At 44.1% G+C, this 24724-nt stretch overlaps 1 protein-coding gene across 2 annotated transcripts in view; it reads right to left on the bottom strand.

Moving 5' to 3' along the window:
• The window catches only part of PIAS4 (protein inhibitor of activated STAT 4), a 50075-nt gene that overhangs the window by 8995 nt on the left and 16356 nt on the right, over nucleotides 1-24724 (bottom strand). Inside the window, exons 3-10 of one of the 2 annotated variants that reach the window (XM_075903009.2) lie at nucleotides 14981-15065; nucleotides 10438-10479; nucleotides 9910-10000; nucleotides 9415-9543; nucleotides 9221-9326; nucleotides 3948-4021; nucleotides 3572-3732; nucleotides 2993-3210 (exon numbers count right to left, since the gene is read on the bottom strand). In XM_075903009.2, the coding sequence (XP_075759124.1) occupies nucleotides 3036-3210; nucleotides 3572-3732; nucleotides 3948-4021; nucleotides 9221-9326; nucleotides 9415-9543; nucleotides 9910-10000; nucleotides 10438-10479; nucleotides 14981-15065 (863 nt within the window). In that variant the 3' untranslated portion in view covers nucleotides 2993-3035. The remainder of the gene's footprint in view (nucleotides 1-2992; nucleotides 3211-3571; nucleotides 3733-3947; nucleotides 4022-9220; nucleotides 9327-9414; nucleotides 9544-9909; nucleotides 10001-10437; nucleotides 10480-14980; nucleotides 15066-24724) is intronic. The other variant, XM_075903008.2, reaches the window with a different exon arrangement.

A 24724-nucleotide genomic window follows, 5' to 3' on the forward strand; every position in this document is an offset into this window, starting at 1 on the left:
TTGAAAAGGACTGGAGAGGTCGCCAAGTCCAGTTTCTTGCTCTCACGGCAGGGCCTCACTCATTTGCCCCTTGCAGAATTCATCTGAGCTCTTGTGAATTGCTCCATCAGTAGGTCCGAGAGATCAGAGGGTGGAGTTTGTTTCCCAGAAACCAGCAGCTCTGCATCTTGTTCGACCAGTACCCCTTGTTGCCATCACCATTTGTACAGCTGTCAGCAATCTCTGCTTTGGAGCTCAGTAAACAGTCTGGCTGCCGAACCATTTCCTGATTCCTGCTGCCTTGTTCACATAGGAAACAATGGCATTCACCCCTTTCTCTCTTACTTTGCTCTTAGCAGCGCACGCTGGAAATATACGGAGTTCTCCCTTAAGGGGAGCAGCATCTAACCCAGGGTGGGCAATAATTTTTAATGGGGGGGCCATTCCAAGATTTTGGCAAGTGCTCAAGGGCTGCATTTCTACCAAGGAGGCTTGGGGTCTGGGACAGAGATCGGGTGCAGAAAGGAGCTTAGGATAAGAGACTGGGGTGCAGGAAGGGGTGTGGAGTCAGAGGGAGATTGGGTGAAGGAGAAGGTTGTGATCTGGGGCAGGGGCTTGGGGTGCAGAGTCCAAGAGGGAGTATGGGTGCAGGAGAGGTTTCTGGCCTGAGGGAGGGGCTCTAGGAGGGGGTGCAGGATCTGGGAGGGAGTTGTGAGCTGAAGTAAAGGGATACAGAGAGTTTGGGTGGTGGCCTGGGGCAGGTAGTTGGGGGGTGGGAGGAAGAAGGGGGTGTCAGAGGCAGGCCCTGTCTGGGAGGCACATCTAGGCAGCTTCCAGTCAGCAGCCCTGCAGGAACCTGAAGGCTGCAGTGACTGCTCTGGGCAGGGTGAAAGAGCGGGGGGAGGAGGAGGAGGCGGCTTCACTGGCCGACCCTACTGCCCGGAAAAATCTCAGCTGCTATTGGTCAGAAACTGGCCAATGGGAGCTGAGAGATTTCATCGAGGGGCAGGGCAGAGCAAGAATCTCCCTCCTCGCTCCCAGAATAGAGCAGTCACATTTAAAGTGGCTGCCGCTGCGCTGTGCTTAAGAGTCCCAGCGAGGCAGCTGCAGGCTGGATCCAGTGGCTTGATGGGCCGGATCTAGCCCTCTGGCAACCTCTTGCCCACCCCTGATCTAACCCCATGTTCCTGGAGCTATCACGGATCCTAGTTAGGTCTAATTTGCGTAGGCCCTAGGGTGACATCTGTTCTGAGGTTCTTGTAGACGATTCTTGTCCAGGTTCTGCATGTTGAAACAATCTCAGTGATAGGAGGCAAATATTCTTTGGGTAGGAATATTCTCTTGATAAGACTCAATTCCATCTCTCCATGTTTCTTCCAATATCAAACCTTGTTCCGTGATGCACTATGGAAGCATATCGCCTCCAAGGAGCTGGTCTATTATCAAGCCGTAATTTGAGCAGCTGACATTCTTAAATGTTTTCAAGGCTAAGGTGACACTGCTATCATTCAGCTAGCTGCCCACGTATGAAGAGACTGAAGCCTTCTCCTTCCCAGGTCACTATATTTGAGAATCTTCTTTGGCTGAACTGCACCATAGACAAAGTTTGGTAGCGGTATGTGGACCCCACCACTGACCACTGCATCGGTAGGATGTGCCCTTCACAGACCAGTTCTCTCATTACGTTTTTTTCAAAGGGCCTTATGAACCCTAGGGGGTTTCTACTGGATGGACTTTTAGGGTCACTACCCTAATGTCTGGGATCCACAAGAACGCCCTCAGCAGCACCCTCTTGTTCTCTTGGACACTAAGACAGAATGAAGAAACAGTCTCTAAGGATCTTCCCCTACAAATGGCTTCAGACTCTTGCTCCAGCTTGGTGGTGACAAAATACAGGCCTCTTTCCTCCCATCAGAGACCTGAATGCTCTCTTGGGCTTGGTTCTCTGTTAAAACAGCTTAGGAAGGAGGCAGACCAAAGTAACCCCATCTCAGCTGGCTGGATCAGAGTCCAGTGAGGCCATCTGCCACCCTTAGATTTTGTTTTGTACTGGCCCCATTCCATTCCTGTCTGCGCCATGCTGAGTGTAAACCTAGGGAGCGCTGCCAGCCCTCGTACTATTGTTAGAAGGCACAATACACAGGAGCTTCCATCTGGGAGCCTGAAGCTTAACTTCTTCTACTTGAACAGGTCCTCTCCGAAAGCAGCACCAACAACTAGCGTGAAGGGGATTCAATTCTTAACAGGCTGAGGTTCTCTCAACCTACCAGAGTTAAGGTTATTGGTGGCAGATACTAGTAGGAATCATGAACCAACAAGCTCCTTTTGTTCATGGAAGAACATTACAAAAGCATCTTGGCTGTACAGTCTCCATCTACTGGCAGGGAGAAGCTATACCCATGTGTCTGAGAAGCTATACCCATGTGTCTGAACTAGTGCTGAACGATGCAAGACTACAATCCTAAGCAGCTTTGAGGAACCCCAACCAAGAAAGTAAATATAAAATCATTTAAAGGCGTATTAGTAAAAACAATGGCTAAGAAGCCAAGAAAAAATTCAGAATTAAGCTTAAAGAACTCAAACTTTAGAATGCTTGGCCATCTTAGTTACGAATATCCACATTACCATAGATATACCTATTTTATAAAACTGGAAGGGACCTTGAAAGGTCATTGAGTCCAGTCCCCTGCCCTCATGGCAGGACCAAGTGCCATCCCTGACAGATTTGCCCCAGATCCCTAAATGGCCCCCCTCAAGGATTGAACTCTCGACCCTGGGTTTAGCAGGCCAATGCTCAAACCACTGAGCTATCCCTCCCTCTCCAATACACCCCTTCAGCATTTCCAACCCCCTATCTTGTCCTTTTTATAGGAACTCAGAATATAAAATCCTGGGCAAAGCTTTTTCTAAGGACCTTAAGAAGCTTGTAGCCTACAGACACTATTTGCACAGTTTGCGGGTGGAGCATCAAAAAAATGTACCCCCAGAGCACTGGTTTTAACTGCATTCATACCTCCATCTTAGATGTGCTAGCTCTGCATCTAATGACACCTGGATTAATGGCTGGCACTTAGAATCATCTGACTCAAACTTAAGACGTGCTGAGAACTGCTTGTGAGGTACTGAGCACCTTCAGCATCTTGCAGGATCAGGCCCTTAACGAAGGAGTGGGAGAAGTGGTGCATGCTGAAGGCAGCCTGTCTTGTCAGGAGTGTGTAAAGTAGTTTTATTCTAAGGAGTGTAAATGACAATCAACAATCACTGCATGGAAAAGAGCAAAGCAGCCTAGCTTTCGCAGTCACCATGATGAAAACCGAATACGGTTGTAGGAGCTTCAGAGCGAGATGATAAACGACAGAATCAAAGAAGCGACGCCTAGTGACCGAGGCTCACGCAAACCCACCACCACCAGGAACTGGGAGAGGAGTGTATCACATGCCAACTGGAGCAATTATGCTTTTTTAATTTAAAGAATTTTTAAATGAAGGTGGATCACCTATAAGGCCTTAAAAATCAGAGCATACTCCCAGCGTAGAAGAGGATGGGAAGGAGTTATCAAAGAGGCAGAAAAGGAAAGAGGGTGTGAACTTACCCATCAATTATTAGCTGGTCATAGGGTGCTGGTTTGTCACACACAGGGCACATCCATGTGGGCTTCTTCTCATTCATCTGTAGGTAGAAGACTGCATCGAAGCACTGTAGGTGGGCGCAGGTCTCAGCCCGGCATGGAACAGACAGACGCATCTTCACCAGCTATGGACCAAACAGCATAAAGATTGGGGCCAGTCCCACCATTCTACCACTAGATGCCTCCTCTCCCCAAACTGGATACTGGTGTCATATGCAAATACACAAGAAACTGCTTCTAGATGTTTTTGGTGAAAAAAATGATTATCCTGTAAAGCTGGTTTGAATAAGTGAAGAGGAGAGCCAATGACAATAGCCTGGATTTCTTTGAAGCAACTTACCGGGCAGATGAGAGAGACTCGAACACCTGTAGTGGCAATTTCACTGTCTGGATCCAAACGCAATTTCTCTTTTACTGTATTCAGGAAGACAACATGGGACAAAGTTAAAGGAGCTCGTTTTAGACCCATAAACATGTAGTGCAGGAGCCAAGCTTCTGCAACTGTCACATGGGGAAAAAATGCTTTTGGTGGGGAGGATTCTGTAAATTCTCTGCAGTAGGCAAGCAACTAAGCCAACTTTGGGAAGCAGAGACAAACAGCGTGGGAGGTGGTAGCAGGCTGCTTCACTGCAACATTAGGACAGACACTGGACAAGAATTTGGGATTGGGCCAGGGCCACAGTCACTTTAAAAAAAGAGTCAGTAAAATACAGCATGACTCATCACAATAACGGGGATTGCACAAGAGAGGGGAAGTGAGACAGCAGGACTCCTAGTTCACCTGACCCCTCCCAGTTTTATTTGATCTGAGCAGACTAGCACTACCCAGACCCCAGTAGGATGCAACTCTGGAGCTAACCAGTGAGCTGGGTAGCAGGCATGCCAGCTAGCTAAACTCCTGCAGCTTTTGCGAGATTAACACGTTTGCACCTGCAGCCTTTGCACAAGCCAGAGAGCAAGCAGGGCAGGACGTCTGGCAAAAATGCCATTTTCCAAAGAGGGATTAGACAGATCTGGAAGAAATCAACATATTAGGACAGGAGATAGGAGCCACTAGTGTAAAAATCTGAAGGGAGAGCAGAGAGAATCAAGGATGGTGCGCGAGCTGGAAGGTGAGGGGCTGAGGTGAGGGTGAGGCTACATGACTGTAGAGGTTACAGGGATACTACAACATACATCTTTGGAATCAAACAGGTGCTGAATGAATACAAGACGCTGTCCCTGGACAAACCACTCTATAAACATTACACTAGCATGGATATTCATAGAGGTTTATTGCATTTCCAGCACATCTCTCTCTGGGTAAGTTCACATTTCCATGGCTGTTTCAGACCTAATAAAATAGAACTCAATACAGAATCTTTATGAGATTTTGAAGCACAGGTCTATGTTGTCTACGATTATGTTAGCCACACAGAAAAAACAAGCATAGTTTGAAAAGATTAAATTCAGCAGACATGTCTGCCATTTTCTAGCCAGTCAAACAGATCATGGGAAATTAGAACTACAGCCTACGGCAAGGGTGGGCAATCATTTTAGATAGGGGGGCCCACTTAAAACATTTCTGAAGTGGCCCTAGGCTGCCCAGGAAGGGGCGGGGCCTTGGGTGCAAGGGGTGGGGCAAGGACACTTACATGCTTCCCTGCCCAGAGACCCTGACTGGCTTGGGGGAGCGGGGGGGGAGAAGGGGAGCACTTACATCTTTGCCCCACCTCCCCACCCCAGAGAGAACTCCAGCTGTTCTGAACAGCTGGTAGCTCCCTCTAAGTGCACATGCCCCTGGCAGAGGAGCAGCACAGGAAGTCTCTTGCTCGCTGCCCCAGCCCTGCAAGGGGCGCGCGGGACTTAGAGTTAGCCCTGGCAGTTGACCAAGCACTGTGCGCCCCTGGTGGGGAGGGAATTTCGCATGCTCCCCCATCCCCAGGCCCTGACTGGCCTGAAGGCAGGGTGTCAGCACGCTGGATATGGCCTGCAGAGTCCCTTTTGCCTACCCCTGTCCTAGGAGCTATTAGCTAGCATCAAAGCTTTTTAAATGGGGGACTATCACTTTGGCTCCCAATTCCAGTGTTAGGCATTTAAGTAGCCGAGTTCAGAAAGCGCTCTTATAAAGTCAACAAACATATGCAGAGGGAAAAACAAGTCAGCCCCAGCAAGCAAGCAGAGTTAAAGTGTAGTGGTTAATGAAACAGAGGTGAACAGAATCTGAAGCTATTTGTAAAATGCTCTGGTGAGCTGTAGTAAGTAGCAGGGTTTATCAAGATACTTGGGATCTGAATTTCAGATGCCCACAAAAAAGAGTTTATGTAAAACTGAAGGGATGGTGTTTCTCATTAATTCATAGCATGACCAGGGAAACCAAACCAACAAAGCCAAACAAAACAAAGAGGACTTCACTAGCCAAATGATGCCAAGATGTTTATTAATGTGTCTCACTGAAGTTTGAGGTGATGACAAAAATCAGCTTGTGGACAGTGAAGGCAGGAAGTCTGTTGTAGAATATTGGCATGATGCTTCTAGACTTCCAAGGGATATATTCTAAGCACTAATTTTTGACCGGAAGAGCCATTCTATTCCGATTACCCACAACCCTGTTTCAAGAAAAAGGAAACTAATTGTGCTCTAAGAGGAATGATAGAATCTGGTTTTATTTACAGCACTAATAGGGGAAATGGGTGTGTAGTCCACTCTCTCTGCTTCAAATATGCTAGATACCTAAGCCTCACAACCAGAGTTGATGACTCGAGTCCCACGACTTGAACTCGAGTCCGACTTAAGTCTCCTAGGTGACTCGACTTCAGACTCTACTTGGGTTCATTGTTTGTGACTTGAGACTTGCTAATTTTGTTAAATCGACTTGGTGAAAAAATTGTCCGAAAATGCCGATATTGATGGCTTGTACGAAAGTGACTTGACATTTTTAAAATTAAGACTTGAGACTCAACTTGGGACTTGACTTGAAAGTGACTTTAGGGACTCGAGACTCGACTTGGACATGACGATGACGACTCGAAGACAACACTGCTCACAACCACCAGGGACTGCCAAATACATTGCTGGTTGCTGTTTTGCTTCCTCTTATGCTCAAACTGCCATAAGCAAAAAGCAGTTTTGAAGCTGTCCATCAATCACATGGATCGCTGGTTATTTAGGCACAATTATGCCAAAATCACTGTCAGAATGTTGAGTTGGAAGAGATCAGCATGTCGATCTGCACCATACCAGGCAGGGCTGAGAGCAAGGTTATTTGCTATTCTGGGACCCATACAGAACTCCAAAGATAGTTGTACAAATGGACGCTAATGTTTGACTGAATTGATGCAATGTAAAAAGTCTTACTTATGTAAAGAAAGTTCGTCCCTTTCACTCCATTTTATAGATGAGGAAACAAAGGCAAGGAGCAGGAAGTGACTAAACTGGGGAAAAAACTCCCATTCCTGACTCCAAATCCACTGCTTTATCAACTAGGCCACACAATGCCTCCCTTAAACATTTTGAATTTTCTCATTTCAGTATTAGTCATCTATAGCTAGTGAACAAGCTATGAGGACCGGATATGTTTGAACATGTGTTTTTCTTAAAAATTAAATAGGCTCTTTCAGACTGTGCCCTGTAAGTGCAGGCTGCGGTTAGTGTAAAATATCACAGCAAGATTTGTTTATTGTCCTTTTTTACACAGAAATAAGTGCTAAGCCCATTACATCATTTGAAAACTGAATGACTGGAAATGTGTTTCTCAGATTAGTAGGAGCTTTGACTTTGAAAGGTAATTCCCCTAGATTTCCAATAAGTTTCTGCATTTACCCAAGACACTGGTTCCCTCTAATTTTTTCCATCCATGGATTAAATAAATTTTGTTATGTGCACTGAGACATGTGCAGATGTGCACCACCTGTAGAAACACATGCTGCTGACTGAGTGTGCTCTGCTCATCAACTGGTCAGCAGCTGACTCTCCTGGGTGGCCACCCAAGCACTCAGCTTATAGGGAACACTGCTCAATACCACGATTGATCTGAATGGGCTTAACTTCTTTCAGGAAGATCGCTGCGTTTGAAAGAGGTGCTGTGGGTCACGGGGCTCCCCACATGCTCTATGAAGATTAGCATAAGAATATGAACATAAACAACTCAAATTGTGATTTATGAAAAACAAGTAATGCAACATGTCATTTTAAAAGTTGTAATCCACTGAATCTGTAGCTCCCAAGTGTGAATCTGTTTCTAATTCTAAATGTGCTAATGTGAGCTAGTAGTGATACTTCAGGAATGTAATGGCTTGGTGATCAAGTCAACAACCTGTGAATGGTTTTGGTTTTTTTGGAGGCTCAAACTGTGGTCGGTTCTAGAAAGACATGTGACCATGTTGCCTGGTACTGGAATCCATCTTGCATCTGGTATTTTTCCATGGGGATGGGGAGACTGGAAAGGAAAAAAAAAAGTTCTTGCCCTGGGGGAAATCTATTTAAGGAACCCTAAGCAACCCAGTCTTTTGTCTTCAGCTGGCTTTGGACACTGCCTCACCAGCCTAAGAGGACACACATGAAGAGACCTGGAAACAACTGTAAGAGTATGGTAAAGGCAAAACCGCTGGGCCCAGGTCAGAAGAGGATCAACAATGGCCGAGATAAGAACAAGGGTGAGAAATATGGCTCGTAACAACTTCTTGCTGCATTAAGTTTAGCTGGTGCGTTTTGTTTACTTTAACGTCATAGCTTTTTGTCTGTTTTCACTTGCAATGACTTAAATCCTATTTTCCTACTTTGCGTGTCTCTCTCATTGCTAAAGAGCTGACCTTATGTACATTCTGCGTGTAAATCTATTACACGGAGTAAGATGGATTAATGTGGGAGTTGGTCCCTTTTGAGGTTTGGGGTCCCTGAGTGCAGTTAAATGGCCCTATAGCTGAGCCCTTCCAGAGCTGAGCAGATTCAGTGTCCATGTTGCTCTGCTGGGGTGGCGGTAACCCCAACTCTGTCTTGGATGGGGGAGACCAGACCTCAGCCTAGTGGGACAGGTTGTCAGGGAGCCCCAGAGGGAAAGAAGGTGGGCTCAGTGGCTTGATCAGTATGCCAGTGGCCAACCCCAAGGAAACTCCTGTAATCCAACCCGTCACACTGTGAATCCTGCTCTACGCCCTTTGAATAGAACACCAAGGGCACAGATAGCAGGGCATCTCCACATAAGAGTTCTTTGCTCCAGAATTTCCTCTAGAGGTCTTGCAGGCGCTCTGGCAGCATTCATCCATTCATAATTATTCAGCTGAAGGCAGGAAACCACTCATCAGAACGATATTGACCTTCAGCAGCACTCACCATATTATGACCTGGGAATGAATTCTAAGTCCAACTAAATGAGATCATAATTTATCTGTAGCGCCACAAGAAAAAGTGCTGTGAAAAATGTTACATCTCAGCACAGATCTGTGTTGATTCAATAACGTGCCCAATACACAGCTGAGTAAAGTCACTCCCAAGTCAACAAATATTTATCCAGAATTACAGAGAAAGATTCTATAGAGTTTGACAATTGTTTCTGCACAAATGTTATTAGCCTGACTTCTCAGCCTGGCCAGTCTGCTGAAGACTGCATGAACTTTAACAATAATATGGACTTACCAAGTGCTTTGCAGAGCTCTGGATGTTTGATTCCAATGGTTTTCAACCTCTGCAGCAATTCTGCTGAGGTCATTTGCCGCACTAAGTATAGGCCCACTGAATAACTCTAAAGAGAAAGGAAAGGGACAGGATGAGGAATACGGACATTCCCCACACACATGTGCACCTATTTTCCAAGTCATACAGTTATTTACCTTTCCATAATTCCCCCACGTAACCGTGATACGATTGGTCGCTGCAGACAGGTACATGAGATGTGTGAGGTTAATGGGACGACAAGGCCTTTTCGGCTCTACTCCAGGCTTATTGGAGGGATAGTAGCCCTATAACAAGGATAGACATTTTCCTCTTTAATTTACCAGAGACACTCCTGTGGATTTGATTTTGTAGCTACCAGGACATCAGCCTTGCAAAATTCTACTCATGTACAAAGCAATTTCTTTGGATGAGATTATCAAGTCATAGTGAAGAACAGGGAAGTTGATACTGCAGTTTCATAAGAATACAGTTAATGAATTCTACAAGCCAAATCCATTACAATGAGCTTCAAAGGTCAAAACAATCTACTTTTAGCACTCTGGCTCCTCTTCTGCATTTGCCTGATAATTTCCAGAATAAAACAAAACCACATAAATTGCACAAGTTCTCCCTATGCAATAAAGTGACTCTTTGTGGCTGGATTGACTTACCGGTACTGAGCAGTAACTATGATTCACTTTCACTGCGATGTTTGGAGGGTACTGATCCTCCTGAGGGGAGCTAGTGTCCGTGTAGCAGATTCTGGAAAGAAATGGTTACCTTTAAATATCTACATCGCATACAAGACAGAAGAGATCTCTAGCCTAATAAATACTACTGACTTCAACAGACAGCCAAACTGAACTAAGGTCTGGCATCTAATCAAACCAAGGATAGCCTACTGAGGGCATGATAGAGACTTAGAATGCTGATATGAAGCCAAATGTGATGTAACCAGAAGTTTCTATTAAAGCAATAACTCAAATCAGCTGCAGAGAACAAAGTCAAAGCAGCAGAAAGTTATGTTGTAGAGATTTGCACTATCCTCAGGAACAAAGGGACTTGCTTATAGTGATCAGTTATTTTAGTACCTACTGAACACAGAGCATTGAAACTGTTACCATACTGTGCTAGTGATCTCCTCTCTCCTAGTTTGCTGCCTCCTGGGCTTAATTTCATAGTACTGTATTGAGACTTACCTTAGCACAACCTGAACAGATTTCACACCGGCTTGCAACTCCCTGGTAAAACAAAACAGACTTTCATTTAACAAAATCTCAGTTTTCTTCTTTATCCAATTAAATAATTTAAAGAAGTCAGTTGTAATAGATTTAAGTCACGTGTACGGTTTATGCCATTTACTTTTAAGATTTCACTTGTTCTGGAAAATAGCAACAGTCTGGTCAATTTCATTTTCTAGCTCTTACGCATTAGCCCAAGACTGTGGTGTTTGGGTTTCCAAAATTGCAGAAAAATATTTAAAGAAAAATCTCTCTTCATTGAAATATGAAATGACCATGGAAACATTATTGGGCAGATGAGATTCTGTAAAACATTCCCACTCTCTGCCCCCAGCTAGGCTTAGGCTGACAACATCCGTATAACTCCCCCTTCATTCAATTAGCAAACTAAAACTGCGTCTTCCATTAGAGGAATCTGAGCATTATAGTACCCACAGAATATTTCTGTGGACATTTTTAGCATTAGTCTTCTATTTTATCAAATGGGATATTAACTCATTTTAGAAAAGTTGCACAGCAGAACACAAGGGTGGTCTTAGAATACATCTTGTGCCTGTGTGTAAAACCTAACTTCTTCCCAGAAAAAAAATTCAGAATTTAGCCTTGATTTGAAGATGATAATGTCTCACAGCCCAACCCTACTTTTAAGTTTTCAGGAGGTTGAGTTCAGTCTGTAGCTTACAGGAAAGGATTAGAAAGTTAGAGACAACAGGACCTATCCTGAAATGAGCACTGTGTCTGATGTCAGGTGCTCACTAGAACCCCTAAAAGGGGTGTAGGCTACATTCTAGTCTGACTGCAGGTAATGAGAAACCCCTCCCTGATCCAGATATTTCTAGCTTTTCCATTTCTATGTTTGAGACATTTCCACATTCAGCACTACAAAGTAGTCTTGTTGTATCAGCCCAAATGATCTGCTTGATTCTTGGTATATTGTTTCCTGCTAGTCTCCGAATGGCACTTCCTTGCAGTACTTTCTTCTCTCTAGATCACCATATTACCTGAGAACTAAACTTAAAAGTAGATATTCAAGGATGACATCCCCCCACCCCGATTTTGCGAAGTTATTACTATTAGTATTTACTACAGAGAAGTTGTGTCAGAGTTTTGCATTTCACTCAGAAGCCCAAAAGGCTTGTCATTCTGATCTCTCACGGGAGCAAGTTCCAGAGTCACAGGCCACTCCCACACTGGTGTGTCTCACTCTTGGGATGGAAAGTTATGTCCCAGAAGAGGAATGTATGTGTTTTGGGAAGTCCTAGTGGCTGAGTACAAGAAAGTTGTTCAGGTAGCTATTCATAGAATCATAGAATCATAGAATAATAGGACTGGAAGGGACCTCGAGAGGTCATCGAGTCCAGCCCCCCGCCCTCAAGGCAGGACCAAGCTCCGTCTACACCATCCCTGACAGATGTCTATCTAACCTGTTCTTAAATATCTCCAGAGAGGGAGATTCCACCACCTCCCTTGGCAATTTATTCCAATATTTGACCACCCTGACAGTTAGGAATTTTTTCCTAATGTCCAATCTAAACCTCCCCTGCTGCACTTTAAGCCCATTACTCCTTGTCCTGTCCTCAGAAACCAAGAGGAACAAATTTTCGCCTTCCTCCTTGTGACACCCTTTTAGATATTTGAAAACCGCTATCATGTCCCCCCTTAATCTTCTTTTTTCCAAACTAAACAAGCCCAGTTCATGAAGCCTGGCTTCATAGGTCATGTTCTCTAAACCTTTAATCATTCTTGTCGCTCTTCTCTGTACCCTTTCCAATTTCTCCACATCTTTCTTGAAATGTGGCGCCCAGAACTGGACACAGTACTCCAGCTGAGGCCTAACTAGTGCAGAATAGAGCGGCAGAATGACTTCACGAGTTTTGCTTACAACACACCTGTTGATACAACCTAGAATCATATTTGCTTTTTTTGCAACAGCATCACACTGTTGACTCATATTCAACTTGTGGTCCACTATGACCCCTAGATCCCTTTCCGCCATGCTCCTTCCTAGACAGTCGCTTCCCATCTTGTATGTATGGAACTGATTGTTCCTTCCTAAGTGGAGCACTCTGCATTTCTCCTTATTAAACCTCATCCTGTTTACCTCTGACCATTTCTCTAACTTGCTAAGGTCATTTTGAATTATGTCCCTATCCTCCAAAGAAGTTGCAACCCCACCCAGTTTGGTATCATCTGCAAACTTAATAAGAGTACTCTCTATCCCAATATCTACATCATTGATGAAGATATTGAATAGTACGGGTCCCAAAACAGACCCTTGAGGAACTCCACTTGTTATCCCTTTCCAGCAGGATTTAGAACCGTTAACAACAACTCTCTGACTACGGTTATCCAGCCAATTATGCACCCACCTTATCGTGGCCCTATCTAAGTTATATTTGCCTAGTTTATCAATAAGAATATCATGCGAGACCGTATCAAATGCCTTACTAAAGTCTAGGTATATGACATCCACCGCTTCTCCCTTATCCACAAGGCTCGTTATCTTTTCAAAGAAAGCTATCAGATTAGTTTGGCATGACTTGTTCTTCACAAACCCATGCTGGCTATTCCCTATCACTTTATTACTTTCCAAGTGTTTGCATACGATTTCCTTAATTACCTGCTCCATTATCTTCCCTGGGACAGACGTTAAACTGACCGGTCTATAATTTCCTGGGTTGTTCTTATTCCCCTTTTTATAGATGGGCACAATATTTGCCCTTTTCCAGTCTTCTGGAATCTCCCCTGTCTGCCATGATTTTTCAAAGATCATAGCTAAAGGCTCAGATACCTCCTCTATCAGCTCCTTGAGTATCCTGGGATGCATTTCATCAGGACCTGGTGACTTGCTGACATCTAACTTTCCTAAGTGATTTTTAACTTGTTCTTTGTGTATCCTATCTTCTAAACTTACCCTCTCTCTGCTTGTATTCACTACGTTAGGCACACCTCCAGACTTCTCGGTGAAGACCGAAACAAAGAAGTCATTGAGCATCTCCGCCATTTCCAAGTTCCCTGTTACTGCTTCTCCCTCCTCGCTAAGCAGTGGGCCTACCCTGTCCTTGGTCTTCCTCTTGCTTTTAATGTATTTATAAAAGGTCTTCTTGTTTCCCTTTATGCCTGTAGCTAGTTTGATCTCATTTTGTGCCTTTGCCTTTCTAATCTTGCCCCTGCATTCCCGTGTTGCTTGCCTATATTCCTCCTTTGTTAGTTGTCCTAGTTTCCATTTTTTATATGACTCCTTTTTTATTTTGAGATCATGCAAGATCTCCTTGTTAAGCCAAGCTGGTCTTTTGCCATATTTTCTATCTTTCCTACACAGCGGAATTGTTTGCTTTTGGGCCCTTAACAACGTCCCTTTGAAATACTTCCAACTCTCCTCAGTTGTTTTTCCCTTCAGTCTTGCTTCCCATGGGACCTTACCTACAAGTTCTCTGAGCTTATCAAAATCTGCCTTCCTGAAATCCATAACCTCAATTGTGGTGGTCTCCCTTCTACCTTTCCTTAAGATCATGAACTCTATTATTTCGTGATCACTGTCCCCTATACTGTCTTCCACTTTCAAGTTCTCAACTAGTTCCTCCCTATTTGTTAAAACCAAATCCAGAACAGCTTCTCCTCTGGTAGCTTTTTCAACCTTCTGAAACAGAAAGTTGTCTCCAATGCAGTCCAGAAACTTATTGGATAGCCTGTGCCTCGCTGTGTTAGTTTCCCAACATATGTCTGGATAGTTGAAGTCCCCCATCACCACCAAATCTTGGGCTTTGGATAGTTTTGTTAATTGTTTAAAAAAGGCCTCATCCACCTCTTCCACCTGGCTAGGTGGCCTGTAGTAGACTCCTAGCATGATATCACCCTCGTTTTTTACCCCTTTTAGCTTAACCCAGAGACTCTCTACACAGCTATCTCCTACGTTCATCTCCACTTCAGTCCAAGTGTGTACATTTTTAATATACAAGGCAACCCCTCCTCCCTTTTTTCCCTGTCTGTCCTTCCTGAGCAAGCCGTACCCTTCCATACCAATATTCCAATCATGCGTCCCATCCCACCAGGTTTCTGTAATACCAATGATATCATAGTTGTATTTATTGGTTAGCAATTCCAGTTCTTCCTGCTTATTACCCATACTTCTCGCATTTGTATATAGGCATCTAAGATACATAAGTATCCTTCTGTAATGGCACTGAGCGTATAGCTTTTAACCTGTGATGCCAAAGATTTTGCAAACAAATTCACAATGTAGGCTTAAATGAGAAGTTTCAAGACATCGCATGCGCTCCCTAAACTTCCTATTTTATTGCAGAACAAAAGCCTATAGAGAATAAAATAGGTGGACAGTGCCAAAAATGGTTATGGTCTTCATACTGGAGAAAAGACTACCCTGCTGGTGTCCTCAAGCAAGCAGTGCTACCAAGCAGAGAACAGACACCCAATAGGGAGGGAAAACTGTCAGGGAGGTGATGCATTTAACAGTGTTTTAAAAATACACAACACCAAGTACCTGGAATTTCTGATCAGCTCTACTTGTCTTGGCGTCAGTGCAAAAATGCACGGACTCTCTTGAAGCTTCTCGTTATTCTGTGGGACTGAAGAGAAGAAAAAAAAAAAAGATGTTACACTGCAACGTACATCAAAATGGTACTGCAATGGTACTGAAATGAGTCATGTTTGATCCCTCATTTGTAGTACACCCACAGTTTGCTTAGAGCTGTATTTCTTTAAATTGGCATTAGAGAAGAAGTTGTCTGCTGGGCTTGGAGGATGCTCCTCTAAAGCCAAAGAGACACAAATAGTAAAAAGGGCACCTTGTCATGGCAAGTAATGAAGGGAGAGATGTGCGACAAATGTTTTTCCTTCAGCTTCCCAATGAGGGAAAGGTCCACACTTTAAAATAAGAGCATATTATGAATGTTATAGCATGAAGACTAGAATTCAGGAGGGAAATGTGTCACTGCATAACATGAAAGTATTTACAGATGAGACCATTAGACTGGCTGCGAAAAGGGGGAAAAAAAGCAATCTAACATCAAGTGATAAGATAGCATCAGAATGCTGGTCCCAAAGGGCAGAGAAAAGAGGTGTCAACAAATGTATCAACTTAATGGTGCAATTTTAGAATAAGGTAATCTAATGATCTGTGGACTGAAAGAGATAATTAGCCACAATGCAGGCTGGATAAAAACTGAATGTCAGTTTAATTTAAATTTAAAAAAATCCACACTACATTTTTCTTTAAAAAAACTAACTTGTTTAAAATTAAATTAGAAACGATGACAGCTATACTAAGGCTTAACTTTACTCTAAGGTATTAAAATAATTCCTACTGAAAACCATTCAAACTGCACATGTTTGCTGCTGAAGTTTTTAAAAAGTCCAAGCTGGAAGTCAGAATAAGGCCAAAAGGAACCACCTGATTATCTAGGCCACAGGTGGGCAATAATTTTTGACCATGAGCCACTTCAGAAATTTCTGAAGTGGCCCAGACCATCCTGGAAGGGGCAGGGATTCAGGCAGAAGGGGTGGGGCCAGGACACTTTCACGCTTCCCCACCCACAGACCCTGATTGGCCTGTGGGTGGGGGAGAGTGAAAAGCCCCCTCCCCCCCCCAAGAGCACGCCAGCAGTTCTGAACAGCTGGCGGTTCCCTCTAGGTACCCATGCCTCTGGCAGCAGGAGACTGTGCGCGCAGCAGCTGGCAGTTGAATTAAGTGCCAAACTCCTCCTTGTAGGGCAGGAGGAGACTTCATGCACTCCTCCCACCCCCGATCCCGGATTGGCCTGGGGGAGCGCGCTAAGTCTCCCTCAGCCCTGCCCCCGTCCTGCAAGGGAGACTGTGGTGCCCTCACAAGGCAGGAGGAGACTTGGGTGTGCTCCCCTCCTTCTGCCCCCAGGCCCATCATGGCCTGGGGTTGGGTAGAGCACGCAAAGTTTCCCCCCGCCTTGCCAGGGGCATGTGGCGCTTCTGCGGTCCAGATCAACTCGCTTGGCCCACAGAAGCCCTTTTGCCCACCCCGATCTAGGCTGTCCTCCCAGGTATTATGCAGGGGGCAGGTGGAGGAGGGAATCCTCTATCCCCTCCTCCAATTGCTGGCCCATTTAAAGGCAACAAATCTCATTGGCTAAGCACTAGTTACCTTATTACCTAAGGTGTTAACAAGCAGTAGCCTCTTCTGCAGGTACAGAGAGAATAGTTTCTTCATTTTAGTTTATTAGACTAGATCAGTTCAAAGACTAATTCATTCACATTTGAAAAATTGATTGAGAGTGAAAAAGCTGGAAAGCTTGTTTACCTCTTTTGAGCTATGAATAAAAACTAGGTATCAGGAGAACTACAATTCTAAAATCTTGAACCAATTCACCATCTGCAAATACTTTAAGAAATCAGTTTTAAATGCAAAACATGTTTTGGTAATTTTTCTCTTGTGCATCCAAAGCACGGTACTTTTATTGAACTAGAACAACGCCATTTTTAAATGCTGCCTTGGGGCATTTTTAGTTGAATTCTAGTTTCCATGCAAGCGTACCTCCACACACATAAAAGTCTAGTAAATAAGTATTTCATTCACCATTTTCTAATGTAATAAAAAGTCAAAGTTACAAATCTGAACAAATGCATATGAAGGTCATATAAGTGCTTAAATGTGTGCAGGACAGCCTCCTGATTAGCACAAAAAAGTGTCCAAATTATACCATCAAGACTCAACCTCTTCAGAAATTAACAATTAGAATCAATTATTCAAATCAAGATTTCCTGCTTGGTGATTTAAATCACTTTGATTAAAAAAAAAAATCAATTCACCCTGCAAGAAACTCTCCTTTTCCAAAGCAGCCACCTTTTCCAAGAGCAATGCTCATGCCCAGATGGAGAGCGCAAGCCTCAGCAGCGAAGCCAGGAGCAAAGCAGTCTCCCCACTTATCCCATCATCACCATGGGATCCAGTTTCCAACAGAGGTTGTGATCATCTCATCTCACTGCAGCAAGATACTGAGCATACCACCTATTCCAAACACAGAAAAGGCCTACTTCTAAAACATACCAAATGGCTGCTGCCAGGTGCCTCGGGTAAAGGTGTCACTTCATGATTACCTCTCACCCAAACGTAATTGGGCTATAAGTCCTGCCAAAGGCTGGGAAGGAAACAAGTATGACTGTGAGGCAGCTCTGCAGTATTTTCCTCATGCCATGAAACAGACTGAAGCATCAACAGCCCTAGTCAATTTGACTGCACAACCAATCCCATAGGAAGGGCAACAACATCAATGCAAAACACTCACTTTCCTTCTGCAGCGAGGGGGGACTGCCCTTAAAGAGGAAATGAGAGACCTTGAAGGAACTGGGCAGCGCAGCAAAGATTTAGGCTCCTCTCACCCATAGCCAGTGAAATTCAGTACTGGGTAGACCAGAGGAGGCTGCTAGAAACGGATATGAGCAAAGAACTCTTAGATATTCCTAGACCAAAACAGGAATGCATTTACCTATCAACATTGCATTTACCTATCAAATGTGTAACCTCTAGAAATTTCAGGGGTTATACAGTTATTGGGGGGGGGAGACGAGGAGCACGGCAGGCTCACATGTAACTGGGCCCAAGTTCATCAGTTAACCATGTAAACAGTTACACTTTCACATCCCTAGTCCAAAAGCAGCTAGAAACAGGGGCATACTGGTCCACCTACTTCAGTATCCCTCTACCAATAACGGCTACTCACTGATACTTCAGAGAGGTGTGTGTGTGCGCGTGTGCTGTTCAGTATATTATGGATAATTTGTCTTCAGGAAGAATTTCCACCAGATATTGACTAGAGGTAGGTTTATGACCTAAAGCAGGGGTGGGGAACCTATGGCCTGCCTTGATCCATCTCCCACACCCCGACCACAGTGGCACGAGCCTGCATTGCTGCCACATGGGGGGCACAGTGGCTGAAGCGCCAGCTCCCCGCTGTGGGGGAAAACACTGAGTCTCTCAGACCCGATCAAAGCAAGCTGCAGGCTGGATTTGGGCCATGGGCTCTGTGCACTGCTGGGAAGCACTCCCTGAAGGCATCCCCCCACCCTGACCCGGTTTCTCTCATTGACCAATGGGAGTGGGAGCCAGTGGGGAGTACCTTCTGGCAATATACAGAACCACCTTTTCTCCCTGCCTTGGGAGTTGTGCCTGGTAGGCACTCCTGGCCCAGACCACAAATTCCTACCCCACTCCTTCACCCCCCCTTCCACCCAGACTCCTCACCTCCAGCTCGCTCCTGCATTCTCCCTCCTGTGCAGACCCTGTACCTTCATCCCAGCCTGCTCCCCAGTTGAAGGGTTTCCAGATGGTTTCAGAAAAAATACCAAAAAAACCCCACGCCAGGAAAAAGTTTAAGCAAAAAAAAGACCTGAGAGTTGTTCACCAAAAACAACAACAACAACGATACCACCACCACACAAACACCGTGGCCCCTTTAAAAGCCACTTGGTGAGGCTTTTTGGTCCTAACAGGCTACTGGCAACTGCCTGCCATCTTGTCTCCTTGCTCTGGGCCCAAAAGCTCCCTGGTAAGCACTGGGGTTGCTAGGCAGCCTCCGTATTAAGCCAGATAGCCCAGAATTTTTGCCTCGTGGCCAGGAAAAAAAAAATCAGAAAGTACTGGACATTTTAGGTGTCTGGTGTTTTCCAAATTTTTTTTAAAACCAGACAAGAGGCAAAAACAACAGATTGTCCTGTTCAATACCGGATACCTGGTAATCCTACCCAGTAGCCCTCTTGCGCTCACTGAACCTCTCATTTTTGGCCCCACCACAGAATCTAGGTGGTCCCATAAAATCCACTAGCCCCAGACCTCAAAAGTGTTAATCCAGCTCTGAGTCTCAGCCCCTCCCCTGGCCCATGGGACTCGCAAGTCTCCTTTTCCTGCTTCTCACCTGAGAGCCATACGTGTGAGGGTTTTTCTTCCCCGTCTGACTCAGGGGGACAGGCCAGTGAGGGTTGCGGGTGGGTTTTTTCCCTTCTCACTTGCGTGGCCGCCCACTTTGACAGCTTTCAGCAGGTCAGTGGCCATGACCCTAAAAAGGTTTCCCACTCTTGGCCTAATGAATGAAACGGTCGTTCCTTCAAAAACAAAAAAATCTTACAGGTATTAAGTCAGAAATTCCTCATGGTTGGGCCTTAACAAAATGACTAGGTACATCCTTGGCCAACAGCAAAAAACGGTAAAACTATTCAATGCGGAGAATTGGGCACTCCTGAAAGTGGGGTTCAGCCTTTTCTGAAAGCAAGCTCTCCCCAATGTATGAGTTACAGCTTTCTGGATCTGTGTGGCTTCTGGGACAAATTTCTGTTAAAACCCCAGGGTATCAGATATAAAGAAGTTAGTTAATTATGAAGTTAGAGCTAGATCAGCAATTCTCAGACTTTAAGGCATACAATCTCTGCCACTCACAAGTACTTGGCATAACCCTTTAGGATTTTTGTCCAACATAATGACAATGGATTCTTACTCAGAGAAGGCAACCTACAAGCCAGTTTGCAAACAGCTGAGATGATCGCCTAATGCAATTTGAGGTCAGTAGAATCTTTAGTTTTAGGGTTTCCCCACATCAAGTTGTAGGCTGCATCAGGGCTTCACACTTAATAGCCTAGGAGCCTACTACCTTCCTGCCGTGAGGGCAGGGGACTAGACTCGCTGACCTCTTGAGGTCCCTTCCAGTTCTAGGATTCTATGACCCCTTAATTGTCACCTTTTCTGGTGAAACGTGACCATTGTTATGGTCAGCAGAGGCCATGCTAGATTCTCCTTGAGATATCAGAAAAGGGACTGCTGGCATTGATTCTCTGTAAGGATTCTAGAGATCTGAAGCGTCCTTCCATTTCACAATCCAGTGAGACCCTGCATTCACTTTCCCTGGCCTTTGAAGATACATGTCCGCTAATGTAAAGGTAATGGACTTCATATTGGGACTTGGGAACGTAACAGCCATATTGGGTCAGACCAAAGGTCCATCTAGCCCAGTATCCTGTCTGCCAAGTGGCCAATACCAGATGCCCCAGAGGGAGGGAACACAGCAGGTAATCCTCACATGATCCTTCATCTGTCACCCATTTCCAGACAAACAGAGGCTAGGGACACCATTCCTACCCATCCTGGTTAATAGCCATTGATGGACCTAACCTCTGTGGCTCTTTTTTGAGCCCTGTTAAAGTCCTAGTCTTCACAATATCCTGGGAGGGAGCTCACTGCACATTTCTAGGATTTTAAATCACATGGTTGCCCAGGGACTATGGATAGGCATTTCTCACTCTAATTCAAAGTGATTCAATAAATCCTTCAGTTTGTTCACCTTTGAGACTTAGCCCAGAGAGAATGGAACCAGCAACCTGAAATATGCACTTGGAGCATTTCCCAGAGAATGTCCAATGCAGGATGTGTATTTTGCAATCAAGAGAATGCAGTTGCCTCAGCTACTGCTGGTAGGTCTACACGGCCATTAGACACCTGCAGCTGGCTGTGCCTGGTAACTTGGACACTAGGGCTGTGAAGGACTATCGGATAAGCAAATGCTTGACGCTGGGCTCCCTGCGGCGTTTCAAAGCAGCAGCGTCACACGGAGACGGGAGTTAGCAGGGGGAGTCCCCAGCTGACCCCAGGCTCCATGCGGTGCTTTTGCCTTTGAAGTGTAGCAACAGCCCTAGGGTTGTTGCTACACTTCAAAGGTGGAGGTGCCCTATAGACTAATCAAATAGTCGATGCAAAATGCATTAACTATTCAAGTAGTCAATTACCTGCAATTTAACATCCCTAGTGGACACTAGCAAAGGGTAAATTGTAATGTAGAGGGTTCAGAGCTCTGGGTCCGACCATCTACAACGCAATTAAACAGCCCATAAGACCAAGCCACGCAAGCCTGAGCCACAGGTTTAGAATTGCAGTGCAGACATATGCCCAGACAGAGTGCGTGCGCACAGGAACTGAGCTCGATCTTCAACATGGGAGGAAGAGACTGTCAATTTTAGTACTTAGATGAAAAGCAGAATACAAATTGCCAAACAGATACTGTCAAAAGGTATGAATCAAACAGAGATACAGCTTACCGTGACAGTGGCTGAAACATACAGCGTATGTAGCCCTTTTGTTCCCCCAATAATACTAGCAGATCCTCCTCACACATTGTGGTATGGGCCCCCCTTGCTTCACACAAATTGTCTTATGGATATGAATATGCATAACTCAAAGACGCTTTATGCAAAATCTATCATGTAACATCAATGTTAACATTACAATCTGTTGACTCTGAATATCCTATTTTGGTGCATGTATCATTCTTGAATGTGAAGTTAGAAACATGAAATGTGAATCTATTTATAATTCTAAAAGTACTGATAAAGGGCCATTACTTGATACCCTGAAAACTGAATGGCTCCGTGATCAGACCAACCACCCATGAATAGTCTTGTTTGCTCTGTAAGCCCAAACTGTGGTTGGTTCTAGAAATACATGACCATGCCACCTGGTACTGGAATCCATTTTGAACATGGCATTTTTCCCATGGAGATGGGGGACCATAGAATCCTAGGGTGGGAAGAGACATCAGGAGTCATCAAGTCCAGACCCCTGACCAAAGCAGGACCAATCCCAACTAAATCACAAGCTGGGATTTAAAAATTTATAGGAATGGAGATTCCATCACCTCCCTCGGTAACTCACCCCAGTGCTTCACCACCTTCCTAGGGAAATAGTTTTTCTGTAATATCCAACCCAGATCCCCCCCCCACTGCAACTTGAGACCATTGGCTCCTTGTTCTGCTATCTGTTGAGGATGCCAAACAAAGGATTTCCACCTGGGGGAAGTCTATGTAAGCAATGGAAAGCAATCAGCCTTTGTTTTCAGCTGGCCTTTGAAGCTGCCTGGCTCACTCTAAGAGGATACCTGACAAAGGGCTCTGAAAAGTGGCAGACCCAAGCCAGAGTAAAGATCAACTCTGACATGAAGTTCTCTACCTGAGATAAAAACAGCTGTTTTAGAGTAAGAATTTGCATGTAACAAGTTTTAGTGGAACACAACTAGCTAAGTGGTTTATGTTCATTTAAAATTAGTAACTTACTTTGACCTGTCTGTTTACACTTCCAGCCACTTAAATCCTATTTTATTTTATACTTAATAAAAACACTTGTTTATCATCAAGCTCAGTGTAAAGAACTGTTACCTGGAGGGACGCAATTACTGTGCTCTCTTTCATTGATAAAGTGGGAGGACCTTATAAGCTCTCTGTGTAAAACACATACATAGAATAAGATGGATTTATTTGGGGTTTTGGACCCAATTGGGGGTTGATTTCCTGGGTGCCGAGCAATGTTCCTGCTAATATTTTCCATGGCTGGGCAGGCTGAATTTTCTTGCGTCTAACACCAATAGTGAAGTCATGTGTGGATGCGCACCACTAGTACAAACAAAAACTAGATACATATTTATTTTAGACAGTTTGTAGCTATGGAAGATGAAAAAATATTAAAGCAAGGGATAATTAACAAGAAGTAATGCTTAAGATTATTTAATAAAGAAAATTAACACTACCCTTGGACTACATGTAATTTATGCTAACTCCTCAAGCTAGTAAACGCACTAAAACGGGGCACACTGATAACCAGGGTGGATTTGATTTAAATCACTAGTCAGGAAGACTTGATTTATGTATGTTAAGGATGGATTCTTCTAAACAAAATAAGTCAATGCAATATTTCATTTAGAATGATTTTAATTAAAAAGAGTTAAAAACAAACCTGATTTTAAAAAACTTGAATGTTTAACTAAATTCAACAAATCATATGCTCATTTTATTAAAATATGTTTGCTGTTGAAGAAAAAATCCAGAATACATAATATCGCTGTTTTTGTAAAATAAAACAATTTCAATGTCTGTCTGGTGATGTTCTCCTAATACAGCATGGCAAGAAAATCTTCCAAATATTAATGATTAACCTGTTGAATTGGAAACAAGTAGTCCTGTGAGACTAACAAAAATATACATGGTAAGCCCCACTTCAGAGGAGTTGGAGAGGAAAACTGTCGAACTGGTGATCGTTCACCTCCCAAGGACTTCATAAATATCTGCTTCAATTACCTTGGGTAAATGAAATAACCAAACAATTACTCATTTTCTGATATGGCTATACAACTCACCTGAAGTTTTCAAAATAAATCAGTTTAAAAACATATAGCGTGTACCTTCTAAAAAAATGAAGCCTATATTTATGTCGGTGTTGTGAAGAATATATTTTAAGGTTATATCAACTAACAAGAATGTACTTTTATGTAGAAAACCATGATTAAATCGAGTTTTCCTGACTAGTGATTTAAATGATGATTTATATCAAATTCACCCTGCTTCAGAGTTTGTGGCCAGATCCTTTCTTCAGAGACCTTATTTTGTAGGAAGAACTTGCAAACACTTAGTATCACACCTAGTGCTTGCTACTTCTGGCTCTCATGAGTCAGTGGGCACACTCAGAACTGTATACCCAATAGCAAAGAATGTCACTACCTCTCCCCAAATTCTAAAACTTAATGGAAATCATTTGTCTGGAATCCAACTCTAATTGAAATGCCAAACAAGATTTTTTTAAAAAAAATTAAGACCAGAGTTTTAAAGATCTCTCTAACATTCCAAAACTTCTGTTAAAAGAATCCTTTTCTTTCTTACCTTAAGCCATGGGTGGGGAACTTTTTTTGAGGTCGGGGACTGCTGAACCACAGAAGAGTCAGAGGGCCACATAAGTGAGAAGCTTGTATGAAGGTGACTCAGGCTAGCAGACGGTGTGTGCTCCAGCCCTGCGGGGGACAGTGGGGCAGCTGGAGCACCAGCGCAGGCTCCCCAATGCTGTGGGGAGCCCAGAGCCCTAGGGCCAGATCCAGGCAAAATGGGGGCTGCATTCAACCCCTAGGCTTTCAGTTTCCCACCCCTCCCTTAAGCCATTAAAACCTACAACTTTGTTTGAAGTGTAATCATGCAAATGTCATTATCTAGGCCTATCCACAGCTTGAATCCTTATCTACAAAAGCAGCCTAAATGATTTACAATAGAAAAAACACCAATACAAGTGAAATTAGGTCCTGCATTAAGATCTGCTAACGCAGTATCTTGCCCTCTATGTCTCTGCTCTGAATCTCTCTCCCTCCAAACAAACTAAATTTTAACTCAGACTTTCTAACATCTCCGGGCAGGTTAATCTATTAAACTCTACATGGCCAAAGGCAAGCTCTTTACCTAGCAT

This window comes from Pelodiscus sinensis, chromosome 32 (assembly GCF_052426305.1).
Source record: "Pelodiscus sinensis isolate ZL-2025 chromosome 32, ASM5242630v1, whole genome shotgun sequence".
NCBI classification, from domain to species: domain Eukaryota; kingdom Metazoa; phylum Chordata; order Testudines; family Trionychidae; genus Pelodiscus; species Pelodiscus sinensis.